Raw genomic sequence first — 13,461 nt, 5'->3', positions numbered from 1 at the left:
TGAATTGCCTGCAAAATAAATATTCACTCTTTCATCTTACGGCCTTTTTTGCTGGACTCCCATTGTGGTCTCTTTTTGTGGCACAGTCAGAGTAAGCCGTCATATCCGCACAGTCGATATTTGAGAGCATGGAGAATAAGCCATTAGATGTAGAGAGAGACGTGATTGTGTACTGCCTGCTTTCTACAATAAAGGGGATGCCAGTTTCATCGAGTACAAACACGTTTCTTACTGCATCAATGTGTATTTTTTCTCTGGCTATTTCAAGATGCATAGATATATTTAGAAAGGGAATTTTAAATAAGGAAAAACAAGAGGTTTATTTTGGCAAAAGGCAAATGCAGTTACACAGGACTAAAGGAGAAGAAGACACATGAGGAGAAAACAATATCCTACTTTCTGCTTATCACTATCATCCACTACAAATGTATCGACACAACCACTGTGACGGAACATTTATTATGATGTTTTAGTTAATTTTAATTGACAGGTGTAATCTGCTCATCAAACTCTGATTGTAATTTATTAGTCTGGGTGTAAAATGACTGTTTGTAATACGATTCTGATGATGTGTCTGGCAGTACAGTAAACTGAGATACATTCATAGAAATACTGAACATGTGCTTTTCAGAGAGTTATGGTATGTCTATGTTTGGTTTATAAACTAAAAATACATTCAGGCTGATGCTATCCATCAAAGTACTTATTTTGGTGTGTGCAGAAAACCAGAGAGGTTCCCATATTTCTGAGTTTAGCCTTGATGTGCACGACATACAGAATCATTACAGAAGGGTCATTTCTGTTAGAGTCTCAGGCCCTGTTCTTAACTGATGGAAAATCAATATCATTTAGCAGAATACCTCTCTGGCCCAGATGCTAAGCTCTGTCTGCAACCGCCTCCTCCCAAATAATCTACATTAATATTTATGAATGCATCTGGTTCGGTGGATATGTTGGAGTCCTTTTGCAAGAACCTGAAAATGTTTCTATTTTACAGCAGTCACTTGACAGACATTTGCATTGTGACATGAATGCGCATTCACCGCAAACATGAAACCTATATGGATTCTGTATGTCACAAAAAATAGAGAAATCAGATCTTTCTTTGTTTAGCCTGTGTGACAGCATTGTTAGTGGTGCTTACAATCACTTAAAAGGTCTTAACCCAATAACGGTTTGAATAACAACAGGATACAGGAACTAGTTCAATTTAGATTTCTAATGACAACCATATAAAAAGGCAGCTAACTACGGAGTAATAAGCTATATAAAAAAAAAAAGACAAGTAGTCAGAGTAAGAATTAAAAAAAAAACAATGATTGCCCATCTGACTTGGGAGTCCATTGGCAGTTACGTCAAAGGGGTATTGGTGTCATCATTACCATGGTCTGCTATTAAAAGTAAACTCTCAAACGTTTTTTCTCTGGCTCAGTACGGTAGTTTGCTCTTGCTCATGTGTTTAGCAGGTGAAAAGAGTTAGTAAACACAAACCTCTCTTAAAACCCTCCTGTTATCCTCACATTTACTATACACCCTTTATCCTCTGGGGTCAATTTGACCCCAGTAGTTTAAAACTCAAGACAATGATCATATTCCAAATGTTAACCAACATGTATGTCTCTGGTGCTTTAGGTATCTTAGTTGAGTACCTAAATAACCATTTAAATAAAAACATTACCCCAACCTTCCCCCCACAGACCCCTTTATACATCCAGAATTCCTATTATGTGACTATCGTAAAATATATAAATCACCATAAAATCTCACTGACTGAAATAAAATGTTAAAGTAAGATGTTTTTGATGTTGTTAAAAGGACCAATAACTAAAGCAGAGGGTAGTTTTGTTTTACAATGATACATTTGCATGTAATAGTCACCTCAATATCATCAACACAAATATGTGTAAAATATTGACATTTTTATATGTTTTATACTACTAAAACAGCCTGGGGTCAAATTGACCCCAAGGAACACCGATGCATACAAAGTGCGTATAGGACATTTCAAAAAGATCTTCATGTTCATTTTATGTTTACCCATTAGTCCTCACTAAATTAGGAAAAGTCATGAAATACTAAGCAAAACAAATTATGTGAAGCATTTTTTTAGATACGTTAAACATTGAATGGGGTCAAATTGACCCCAAGGATAACAGGAGGGTTAACCCCTCCTCTCAGCATTGACAGTTTACAATTCAAATGATCAGAGCCAGAAAAAGTTCATTATACATCAGACATACTGATTATGCAATTCTGATGAGTGCTCCCTCCATATTTATTACAAGCGGGACTTTGTTAAGTAAAGTCAAAGCATTCAACTGCATCTTTTCTAAATGTAAGCTGCAGACACATCCTGATGGTGGCAGCCATCCAACCATAAGCTACCAAAACACGTTCAGCAAGAGACACAGGATTACCATAATGCAGAGCTGCCAGTTACATTCAGTAGGTACTGTGTAGTGGAAACCTCAGCACTCATGCATGTGTCCACACATGCTAATGTAGCATTATAGAGCTAATCCTGGTCTGATTGTGTTGGAAGTAATATTGACTGCATTAAACAGTGAAAAGCTTTCAGTCCGTTTCGTGTACCACTGTCTGTAACTCAGACAGTGCTTCATCAATGAAGCATGGCACCATCTTATTCCAAAACAAATACCAGTAATACAAATAGGATTATAGATAGTATTATGGACTTTCAATACTCAATTTAAAGAGAATGGAACTTGGAGCCAGAATGGGTAGCAGTGGCAATGCAGTTAGTGGCATTTGCATTTTACATTTTGCTGACACTTAAATCTCTCGATCAGATACCTACAATGGCAAATTCCCAAAGAAGGATTTGTTAATATATTTTGTTATGGGCAGTCAAACATGTTTCAATACATTTATATCTCAAACATTTACTGAAGTAGAGTTGGAAATTCTTTTACAATCGATCCACACTACAAAAAGTCCTTTTTAAACAGAAGAAGTCAGCAAGTAGTCAGCTTCCAACATTATATGGCCAACAAGCTTTCCACACAGGCCCAAGTTCACATAAAAAAAAAAGTGAAATCACAACTCAATGTTCACTTGCTTACTTGTCTGCTATGCTTTTGACCATATCACATACGTTTGTGCGACAGTAAAATATAATTGCAACATTACAACGGTCCAGAAGGTCCATTCAAAATTAAAAGGTCACACGTGTCGCCACTTGATCACACATCCACCCTATACAGGGATACAGGAAATGAAACTACACTGAGATAATGACAGCAATGAATGGCTGTAAAATCCACATCGACTCAGGAAAACCTTTATAGCCTGAAAAAGTGATTTGCAGAAACAGCAGGCGAGTAAGAGAGCAAACATGATTACACTGCCAAGCGCTTACATTTAGCTTGTGTTTGTGATGTTTTATTCAGAGCTACATGCTCTTTTACGACTCTGTATGATGTACGAGTTGATGTAAGGATCATATCCAACGTGTGCTGTCGAGGGATAGAAACAACAACTCATAGCTCTCCTAACACTCGCACACAGACATTAGCATAAGCATGCAGGCACATGAGTCATGACGTCAGAAAGGTTCATATAAAACACAAAAACAGAGGCAGGCGACAGTGTTGGGTTGTGGGACGTGTGAATCCAAACCCCAGAGAACAGCTATGCTGTCTGTTTAGATTAATTCAGCGCTTTCTATTTAAGGAGCAGCTTTAGTGAGAGGATGGAAAACATTTAAATACAAAGACACACAAAGAAAAAGGATGTGATCATTATTTAAGGATTAATGGAAGATTAATATCAATTTCACGTACTGTATCTGTCAACGTTTAGCCAATGCACTTGTGTTCCAATTTTTTTAAATATATTCCTGGCTGACTATAACCCAAACATTTCTTCACACAAAATCTGAATAGTAAAATAAAAGCGAGCTAGCATAACCACCCAACTTCCCATCAATCAACTCCCATAACCCATCAGTGAAGTCACTTACCACTCATGCTGCGGCTCATCGATGACCAACAGGATCTTGAACTTCTTGGAGAGTGAGGGAGAAGGAGCAGACTGCTCCACAAACCCGGCGGCGGACGCAGCCGTCTGTTTGACCACGTTGGTGATGGAGCTGATGGAGCTGAAGGAGCTGAAGAAGCCAGAGGAAGAGGAGGAAGACGGGGCCTGTTGGGGCTGTGGAGCCGCCTGGCTCATACGGCGCTCCTGAACAGCAGGGCTGGCTGGAGCCTGGGATGGCGATGGAGATTTGGTAGGAGACAGGGCAGGGGCTGGCACCGCTGCTGGTGGTCCACCTGGCTGGGAAGGGGAGGTGGCGGTGGGCGGAGGGGGGGCAGGTGGGTCCGCCCTCTGGAGGTCTGACATGTAGCCATTGGGCAGGTTGGACATGAAGCTGCTGTCAGAGAGACGGCGTCGGAGGAAGTTCATGATTGCGGTTGAAGGGTCGGCTTCTCACTGTGTCTTGATTTCTTGGCTGATTGGACTGAAACGGGCGGAGATGGTTACAGAGAGAGACCCTGACCAGAGGTTGGATGAATGACAGCGAGCAAATCAGTCCAAATGATTGAGGTGTGTGTAACGGAGAGCTGCTTCTGAGTTGGAGGAATGGGAAGCAGGAAGAGGAAGATGGATGAAGCGATGGATAAAGCTCTGGTCCAGTCTTCAAGAGACAGCTCTCCTCAGCACAGCTAAGCCAGCAAACAGCGTGCGTGTGTGTAGTGTTCTTCCTTCTGAGCCTCACGCCTCCTCACAAATGCGTGTCTGTGACGTTCGAGCGGTGTGTCCAAGAGAGAGAGAAGTGTGTTGTCGCCCCCTTTGGTTAGGCAGGTGTTCTCCCCCCTCTGCTCTGCCGTCCTGCCTCCTGAGCTGCTGCGAGCTGAATGTGCTCAGAGATGCTGCTCTCTCTGCTTATCTCACCCTCTCACTCTGCCCTTTCCCTCACTCTCTCCCTCACTTGCCACGCTCACTGGATGCCTCCCCCTCCCCCCTCGCCTACTCCTCTCTTCTGTCATCATCCTCCTACATCATAGGCTGCGTGAGTGTGTCGTGCTGCAGCCTTGTAGCGTTGCGTGCCGTGTGCAGCCACTGGAAGGGGGTTTCCTAGGAGCGCGCATAAGGTGGAGTTCAGGGATGGATACCCTGCTCTGAAAACCACACCTCGCTCTCCCACCATCCTTCCCTCCATCTTTCTACTCTCCTCCTCAACCTGTCTTTCCTTTGTCCATTTTCCCGCCATTGTGGCATTGCTGACACATTTTTTAGTGGATTAATTCTCATAGAGCTGAACACATATCCCCCTTCTGAGGATGCGTTTATGCCAATATTTTGTCATTCAAAGCATGTGGAGTAATGGAGGGCAGATATGAAACCACTATGGTGAAGAAGCATAGTAGAGATTAACAGGAAACACAGAAAGGAAGAGGGGACAGGGACACAGATTCATTCCTCTGCAGCGGCTTAATGATTCCCTCCAGTGGAACGTGGTGCTCCTCAATAATGTGCATTGCTCTTAAAAAAGCAGCACATGGAGGTAATGGTGGCATGGATAGAAGCAATGCTAGTGGGGACCCTGTAGCGACAAGTATGTGATCTCTGAAATGGATGTATGGTAGCAAATAATCCACAGATATTCAAATGGTAGATTGCTAAAAAAGGCTAAATCTGTTAAACTAGTGAGTCACATTTTTGGCAAACGTCCTCTCCCAAGCAGAACACAATTAGAAACATGGATGTCGAATCACATGCTCAAATACATAAATTCCTTCTAGCTTCAGAGGAAATACTCTACGGCTTGGGCTATTTGTTTATCCGTCTATTTCACTTATTACTCTTAAACAAACAACCCTTCCTATGCCTGGCTTCATTACGCAGTCAGTCTTTCGGAGCAGGAGAAAAGCACTTCTTCTAAATGCCAGCAGCAGCAGCAGCAGTGTCTACACAGCTCCAAGCTTAACAAAAAGACAGAAGATGAGAGGAGAAAAGAGGAAGAAAGGGGATTATTCAAGTAGGAAGAAATCCCACAAATGAAGAAGAACAGAAAGACTGCAGTAGAAGAAATTATACAGAGCTACTGTAGATCCATCTTGACTTCATTGGGCAATTACTTCTTAAATATGTAATGTGATAACTAATTAAGACATTTTCTCCGACCACTTTATCAGATTTGACTGCTCATAGAGCGTCAAGCATTGAGATTCCTCGAAGCAAACCACTTTCTACACTTATACCATCTCAATTGATGGAAATGAATTCCTTGACCTTTATGCCATTGAAAGGCTGCTTTCAGTTTTTACTCAAAAACACTCTTATCTTTTCCAAACCTCAGCTATTTTTGAGTGACTCATACATTGGGGTTTGTTACACGCAGAAGAGGAGGGAGTGGCGTACAGATGACTGCACAAAATGGCACGGTATTCCATCAGCATCTACTCTCTTTCTATTCATCCCTTTATGTGAAAGGTTTAACAGCTGAACATCAAACTGTGACAGAGATGAACTGTGCTCTTAAATCTATCTGAGACCATTCTTTGAGGGTGCTTCAAATTGTATGTTTTGTGACACAAAATGTGCTGATGACAGAAAAAAGGTGAACCCACTTTTCTTGTCATAGAAAACGACATCTCCAGAGACGTGTCAGAAAATGAATCGTCCATTGGACTCAAGTGACAGAGTGGTAAAGCGGAATACAATGCTGTCGAATATTGCAAAAAACAACCTGTGTGATGATATCTTTTTGCATAACATGCAGGATGCACATTTGTAGTCACAATGAGTCAAGCCCAGCGAGTGGTAGGGGGGGGGGGGGGTGTGTGTGTGTGTGTGTGTGTGTTCAGTCAACCAGAAGAGAGCCGAGTGAGTCACAGAGCTGCAGTGTGAATTGTGGCGACATGCTAAGCTCATCCTGCCCTACATGTTTCAGGACACAAACACAACACTTAATAACACATATTCAATCTGCCGTCATAAAATAAATGTGTGTGCATTATAACTATGCAGGTGACGGATTCAAAGATTAAACAGTTACACTAAAAGGCAACTCAAGTGTTTTTTCCTCTATTTCCTTCATCCATTGAGGAAGACCCACGCCAGATGTAGCACAATTGGTTAGCATTGACTTTCATCTCCTTTGAAAAAAAGATTATGACCCCCCCCAAAACCTTCCACTTGTATCGCCCCATGTATCTTTCGACTAGAGAGTGTGTTGATATGGTTTAACAAAATAACTCAGAGAGAAGAGTAAGATATGATCTGCCTTGTGCTGCGGGAAAGCACACTGAAATACGCAAACAGCAGATCCAGGAGCATCACTCATTTGTCAACACACATAGGCACACATACTCACAAACACATACACACACACACTCATACACACAAACTGCCGTGTACACAAAAACACAGATGCTGACATACAAACACATCCAGCCCTCACTACGTTTTAAGCGTTCTGCACAAACAAGAGAGTTGAATCATTATAAAAACACACATTTATTCAGAAACGAAAATATGAATGTGACTGTTTTTCATCAGCAGATGGGATGAGTATTTTAGAAAATACAACACTATATTTAATGATTTCTCATTCATGTGTGTGCGTGTGCGTGTGCGTGTGCGTGTGCGTGTGTGTGTGTGTGTGTGTGTGCACAGGCCTGGGTAAATGCTGCCTCGTGGGGATTTGCTGCAAATACCCAAGTGTGTGTGTGGTTCAGTATGACAGGGATCAACCTCCTGGGGCTTCACTGGATGATTTGAGATTTAGAAAAATCTGATATTATTGGGTTATGTGAACATCTGGCATCATCTGTCAATGCTTGTGACATGTTTTAGTACATGCTACAATCTCAGTACAGGGGCACACATGTAATTGCAAATTCAAACATTGACAATAATGAATTAATTCAATTCCAACTCAATCCAAATGTTATCGATTGGTAAATAACTCTGATATCTATGGCAGTTAATACAGAAGAATAAACAAGAATAGATAGGAGTCTAACTGGCAGGGAGGCATCTCAGATACACCGCAGGTTGATGAAAACCCAAGGGAGTCAACCCAGGAAGCGACAGGGTTATATAATGATGTAAACTCACAGTCTAGTCCTGTCTTCACACAAGCTCTTGCTATGCTAGACCGTTACAGAGGTCAGCTCCCGGTGCCTCTTGCATTTCAAATTAAATCAGTGATTACGCTATAACTCAGTTGAAAAACAAGAAGAAAAAACATGGATTTAAATGTCTATCCAGCCTTTGAAGCTACTTTAGGGAATGATGTAGATTGTTGAACCATCCGAGCTATTATGAAAGATGGCTCTCTGAATGAACCTTAGCATCGCTGGCTGGCTGGTTGGATGGATGGATGGATGGATGGATGGATTGATGGAGTTACAAGATTAAAAACACCCACGCACGACTCAGATATCTGCAGCAAATCCCCAAAACACCACTTAGCAAAATGGACTTCTGTGTTGCAGTGCTGAATATAGACTGACTGATTTTAGCTATCGACATATTTGAAGGGTGCCTTTTTCCACAACACAAAATTCAAGAGTGAAAACGACCATGGCAACAATACAAGTTGGTTCGGGAAGCACAATAAAATAAGTCACTGATGGACTGTTGAATCAGCGTACTTTATACCACAAGCAAGGTAAGGTATAAGAAAAGGTTTTAGGCTCATAAAAAAAGCCATGCTAGTTTTCAGGCACCCAACAAGGTGGATGCTGGGGTGGAGGTGGGGGTATAACAGCAGTAATAGCGCTAAGAAGTGATTGCAGCAGTTACAGCAAAGCTTTCAGGTCAGCGGTGCAGCAGCAGGCGAGGCAGAGATTAAACACAACAGCATTTTTCAAAGGGATTGGCATATATACAACACGACCAATGATATTACACGCAACATCACACACATTTGGATTCCACCATTACAACATTCTTTTTCAATGCGACACCACAATGGTCCATACCATAAATATAACAGATTACTCCACGCAAATGAAAGATAAGCAATGATTGCATTAGTCTGTATCAAAGTTTTCTCATAAAATCTGATCTTTACAATACTTTAAGCATTTGTGCATTACAATCGGAGATCACGGTAACAAACTATAAGTCTAATTGTCCTCTCTCATGCGTTTTAGCTTCAGACGTTCTTATTATGAATCACACACCGATTGCTCGGCGCCTCCCTTCAGTGGAGTAAGATAAAAGTGTCTGCTTGTGTTTGTGTCTTCTGCTGGGCCTGGAGCAGCTGTGTATCTAAAGAAGATGTGTGTGGTTAATGGTGCATTTCTTTTGATGTTCAAGAACAAGGCATCAGAAGCAAGGGCAATCTCCATGGCAACTGGCGTAAAATATTCCCCTATAGCGCATGTGTGTACACGTTTGTATTCACACATCGGACATGTGTGTAAGCAAGATGGTGCTTCACTATGGCTTTACTATCAGGTGACGGTTAATTGCCTCAGAGGATTAGCAGAATTCACTTAAATCTGTATTCATCTTCTTGTAGTTACCTCTGCCAATTAGTTGTTTTCGGCTCAGTTTGACTACCAGGAGGATAACAGTAAACCTGTTTACCCAAATGTTATGAAATGTGTTGAAAAAGCCTGGACCAAGGAAGAACCCCATACATTTTGGAGCAGATCCAAATGGCGGGCGGATACAAAGATTATGTTTTATTTTCGTTAACTTTGCAGACGTGCTCGATTCTTGTGATACCTATAACAAAAATAGTTCCCAACTAGGCAAACTGTCGTGAATGCCCCCTTAAGTCTGAACAGTTTTCATACATATATCAAGGTGTAGTTTAAACACTGACTCTGAGCAAAAAACTACAACGCATCTTCTTTGTAGCGTTTCTACATTACTACTTAAAATGTCAGAAACAAACCAAAGTCAGAAGAACCTCTTCCAAACTCATGATGTGGGACCATCCAACGAGCATGTGAAATCCCCTTTGGCAGAGGTCTGCACCCTCCATTATGCCTTCTGAAAATCCTCTAAAGAGACTGACTGATATTTATACAGCAGCAGTAAACTACCTTCTGGGTCTTTGCCAAGGCAAATGTGTCTGACAACCAAATTAGCTGTTCCTGTGGAGGCGAGTCTAACTCAAGGAGAGGGGCTGTAAGCTGTAAATCATGTTCCACTTTCCAACTAATCTACAGAAAGGAAACATTGGCCAAAGCACTTCAAATAAGAAAATCAATGCGCGAGCACGATCACCATAAACATTGATTCAGTTTGATAAGTTGTTCTGGTTCCAAACAGGAAGATACAAGACAAGCTTCTCTTTCAGTCCGGTCTCTTCAGTTTCATTTTTCGCACTGGCCCACACAAACACTGTGAGGAAAGATTGAGGTGTGATGGTAGGATTCTCACTATATTTATAATAAAGCCTCTGTTCTTGTCAATTTTCTTGCAACCAGTTTGTTGACGCTGAACCAGCTTTACAAAAGTATAATAGAGGTGGACTTTGCATTACATGTCTTAAGAAAACTGTCAAACCTGTGAAAATGTGTATTATACTTCTTTTGCCTCATTATCTGAGATTTATTATATGAGTTTTATGTTCCTCCCACCACTCTTAAAGCATAGTTTACAGTCACAGCAGGCAGCTGTTATCAAGGAAAAAGCCTTAAAAACCCTCTGAACACAACCTGCTCAGCAGCAAGCAGCTGACACACGGTTAGCAACCAGCTGGTGAACACTGTGTAGCATTAAGCAGCCAAAGAGCCTGATATTCCCCTCAGGAGCTGTTAGTCCTAAACCAACTAAAGAAGGGTTAATATTGGACCTCATCAAGAAACTGCCAATGATCAATAATGTTGCTCTCTATATGCTGGATGTGTAAATAAGCAACTCTTAAGACGCTTAAAGGTGGGGTAATTTTGGAGAAACCGGCTCGAGTGCGCTAGAATTTGAAAATACACAACCGGAAAAAATCTGCCCCAAAAGCCCCTCCTCCAACACACACGAGCGCGCACATGACCAATGAGGGCACGAGATAAGTTTGTGCACAGATGGTAGGCTGACAGGCAGGTAGGCCATCCAGTTATTTTAGCCGGGCCGGCTCAGATGATTGGTCTGCTTTTTACAGCGCTACGGCTTCCACAGATGACATTTTTTTATGTATTTATTGTCAAAGCATTTAATATATTCATTGCTATCGGGATATTAAGAGCATTCCATGGAATATAACAAAAAGTGTTTCTGAAATAAATTACATACCCCACCTTTAAGAGTCTGGTATTTCTCATGAGGGGGAAGAGTACCAGCAGAGTGCTAACCAAGGCTAACAGGAAAGTAAATTGGATTTCAAGATTGTTTGTTGTGTGTTCAGAAATATGTAGCCAAATGAGTGCTAGTTGTTTACCAAGATATCACCTTTATTAACTTAATAACGCTATATGTCAACGTCACTCAGTCATTAATAACCAAATTCTGTTTTTGCAGCTTTAAATCAGCCATGTCAGTTTACTTTTCAACATGCTACTACTGTTACAACACAAATTGCACACAAAAAAATAATGGAAAACTGAAATAGTGTTTGACTCCTTTAACATGCATGAAATAATGTATCATATAAGGATGATGATATAGATTCACAACACAACAGCAACACTAATTTGAAGATACAGGGAGGAGGAAATAACTGGCTTATATGGATTAATGTACTTGTCTGAGCATAACCATTAATTCCACATTAAGAGGATGTAGTATAATGAACTATTTTACAAATATTTATTTGTAATTCCACTGGTGCTTCACTGTCGCTGAATGAAGGCACTTTCACAGAGTGAGCGTGTTAGTCAGGATTCAGTGACATGACCTTATCATTATTCATTTAGCTGAAACATTGGCTCACAGTATTGACTGAGAAGATAATATTTGTCCAACTCTTGACAATCCCATTAGGCTCTGCGGACATATCGCTAAATGTCATAAGACTACATTCAATATTAATTCATTCAAATAGATGTTAACATGGGCGGTTTATGAAGGGGGGAAGAATGATTATAGCCTTTTTGGATTTCAAGGCTGCAGTAGTATTGTCAGATGAATCTCACACTAGGTCCAGATTGATTTTACTTTCAAAGATGTGCTTTGATTTGATTTAAAGCTGCTATCTGGTTCTAGGCAAAGTTATATCTTACAAGTTGTCAAATAAAGGAAAAGTTTTTTCACACTATGTTTAAACGTAGTATTTGCTTTCATTGTTTCACAGGATGTACAATAAAGTACTTCAAGCCCCACACACTGCTCTAAAATGTGATCTTAACAAGAGCAATAACTTACTCATTCCTAGCATTCGGTGCCATTTAGGTCCCCAACACATTATATCATATATTTTGTATTTAAAAGGTCTAATGCTTATTTTTTAAAAGGTTGGTTTTAAATGTTTATGCCCCTCTACCATAAAACAACAATGTTATTTATCCAGGATATTCAAAATTCTAAATAATTACTAATAATTTAGCACAAGTAGGCCAAATTGCTGCGTCCCCAATCATGTTTGCTCAACTTCTGTAACAGATATAAAAAAAGAAATACAAACACATTCTACATTTTTGTCACTGTTGTATAACCTTTTTGCTAATATTCCTCACCAAATTTAATTTTTTTTTATGAATTCAATTTTATTGTTTAAAGTTTTTTTTTAAGTGTGTGTGTCCCCTATTTGAATGTCCCCCCTGTTACTCTGATTTGTATCCCTCTGGAGACACCCCTTTACTATTTTACTATTTGTATGACTCAAGAAGAAGGATACATTTTGAGTGGGAAAATCATCTTCAAGAAGCAGAGTGCATGCATTCTTCCTTCAACATTTTTTTAAACGTTTTTAAAGAACTTAACTGTTGCGGTAAAGCATAAATGTCCACCCTGTTATGCTCATTTTTAGTGGAAACTGATCATTTGTTTTACATTTAGAAAATATGGTAAATATATCTATCAAATATGTGTTTCTGTTGGCACCAAGTGCTAGCTTGATTATCATCACACATGTAGCAATAGCCAAGTTTAGCATAAAATGTCCACCCTGTTACTATTTTTCACATTAACAGGGTGGACACCTGGTGGACACACAGTAACTGGGGATGTTAAAAAAGATTTTTTTTAAACATAATATCCTGAGCTTGACCAACATATTTTTCTTATACTTTAACAAGCCATCATTTAGATAAAATAAAAAAAACATGGAAAATTATGTTTTTTATTTTTGATTAACCTAGCTGAAATGGCACCGAATGCTAGGAATGACTCAACTACCATCACGTGATAATGATTAAATACATGAAGATGGATTTTTATAAAATGTACAGTGGAATACAACATTTACACTCTAAAGAAAATGAAACTTGAGGATAGAAATTAAATGAAGAGCCCAAACAAAAACAGGCTTTTTAAAAATGTCAAGTTAACACCTTACATGTAGCTATTGTGATTTATTATATGAGATAACAAAGGTTA

The 13,461-nt window shown here is 40.0% G+C and overlaps 1 protein-coding gene across 1 annotated transcript in view; it reads right to left on the bottom strand.

Moving 5' to 3' along the window:
- syn2b (synapsin IIb) overlaps positions 1 to 4,910 on the bottom strand; it is a 77,315-nt gene extending 72,405 nt beyond the window's left edge. The window contains exon 1 of the mRNA XM_034139285.1: positions 3,983 to 4,910. Coding sequence (XP_033995176.1) covers positions 3,983 to 4,425 — 443 coding nt within the window. The 5' untranslated portion in view covers positions 4,426 to 4,910. The remainder of the gene's footprint in view (positions 1 to 3,982) is intronic.
- Positions 4,911 to 13,461: the final 8,551 nt, after the last annotated feature.

Source organism: Trematomus bernacchii, unplaced genomic scaffold (genome assembly GCF_902827165.1).
Source record: "Trematomus bernacchii unplaced genomic scaffold, fTreBer1.1, whole genome shotgun sequence".
Taxonomy (NCBI): domain Eukaryota; kingdom Metazoa; phylum Chordata; class Actinopteri; order Perciformes; family Nototheniidae; genus Trematomus; species Trematomus bernacchii.
This window is presented reverse-complemented; position numbering and strand designations above follow the sequence as displayed.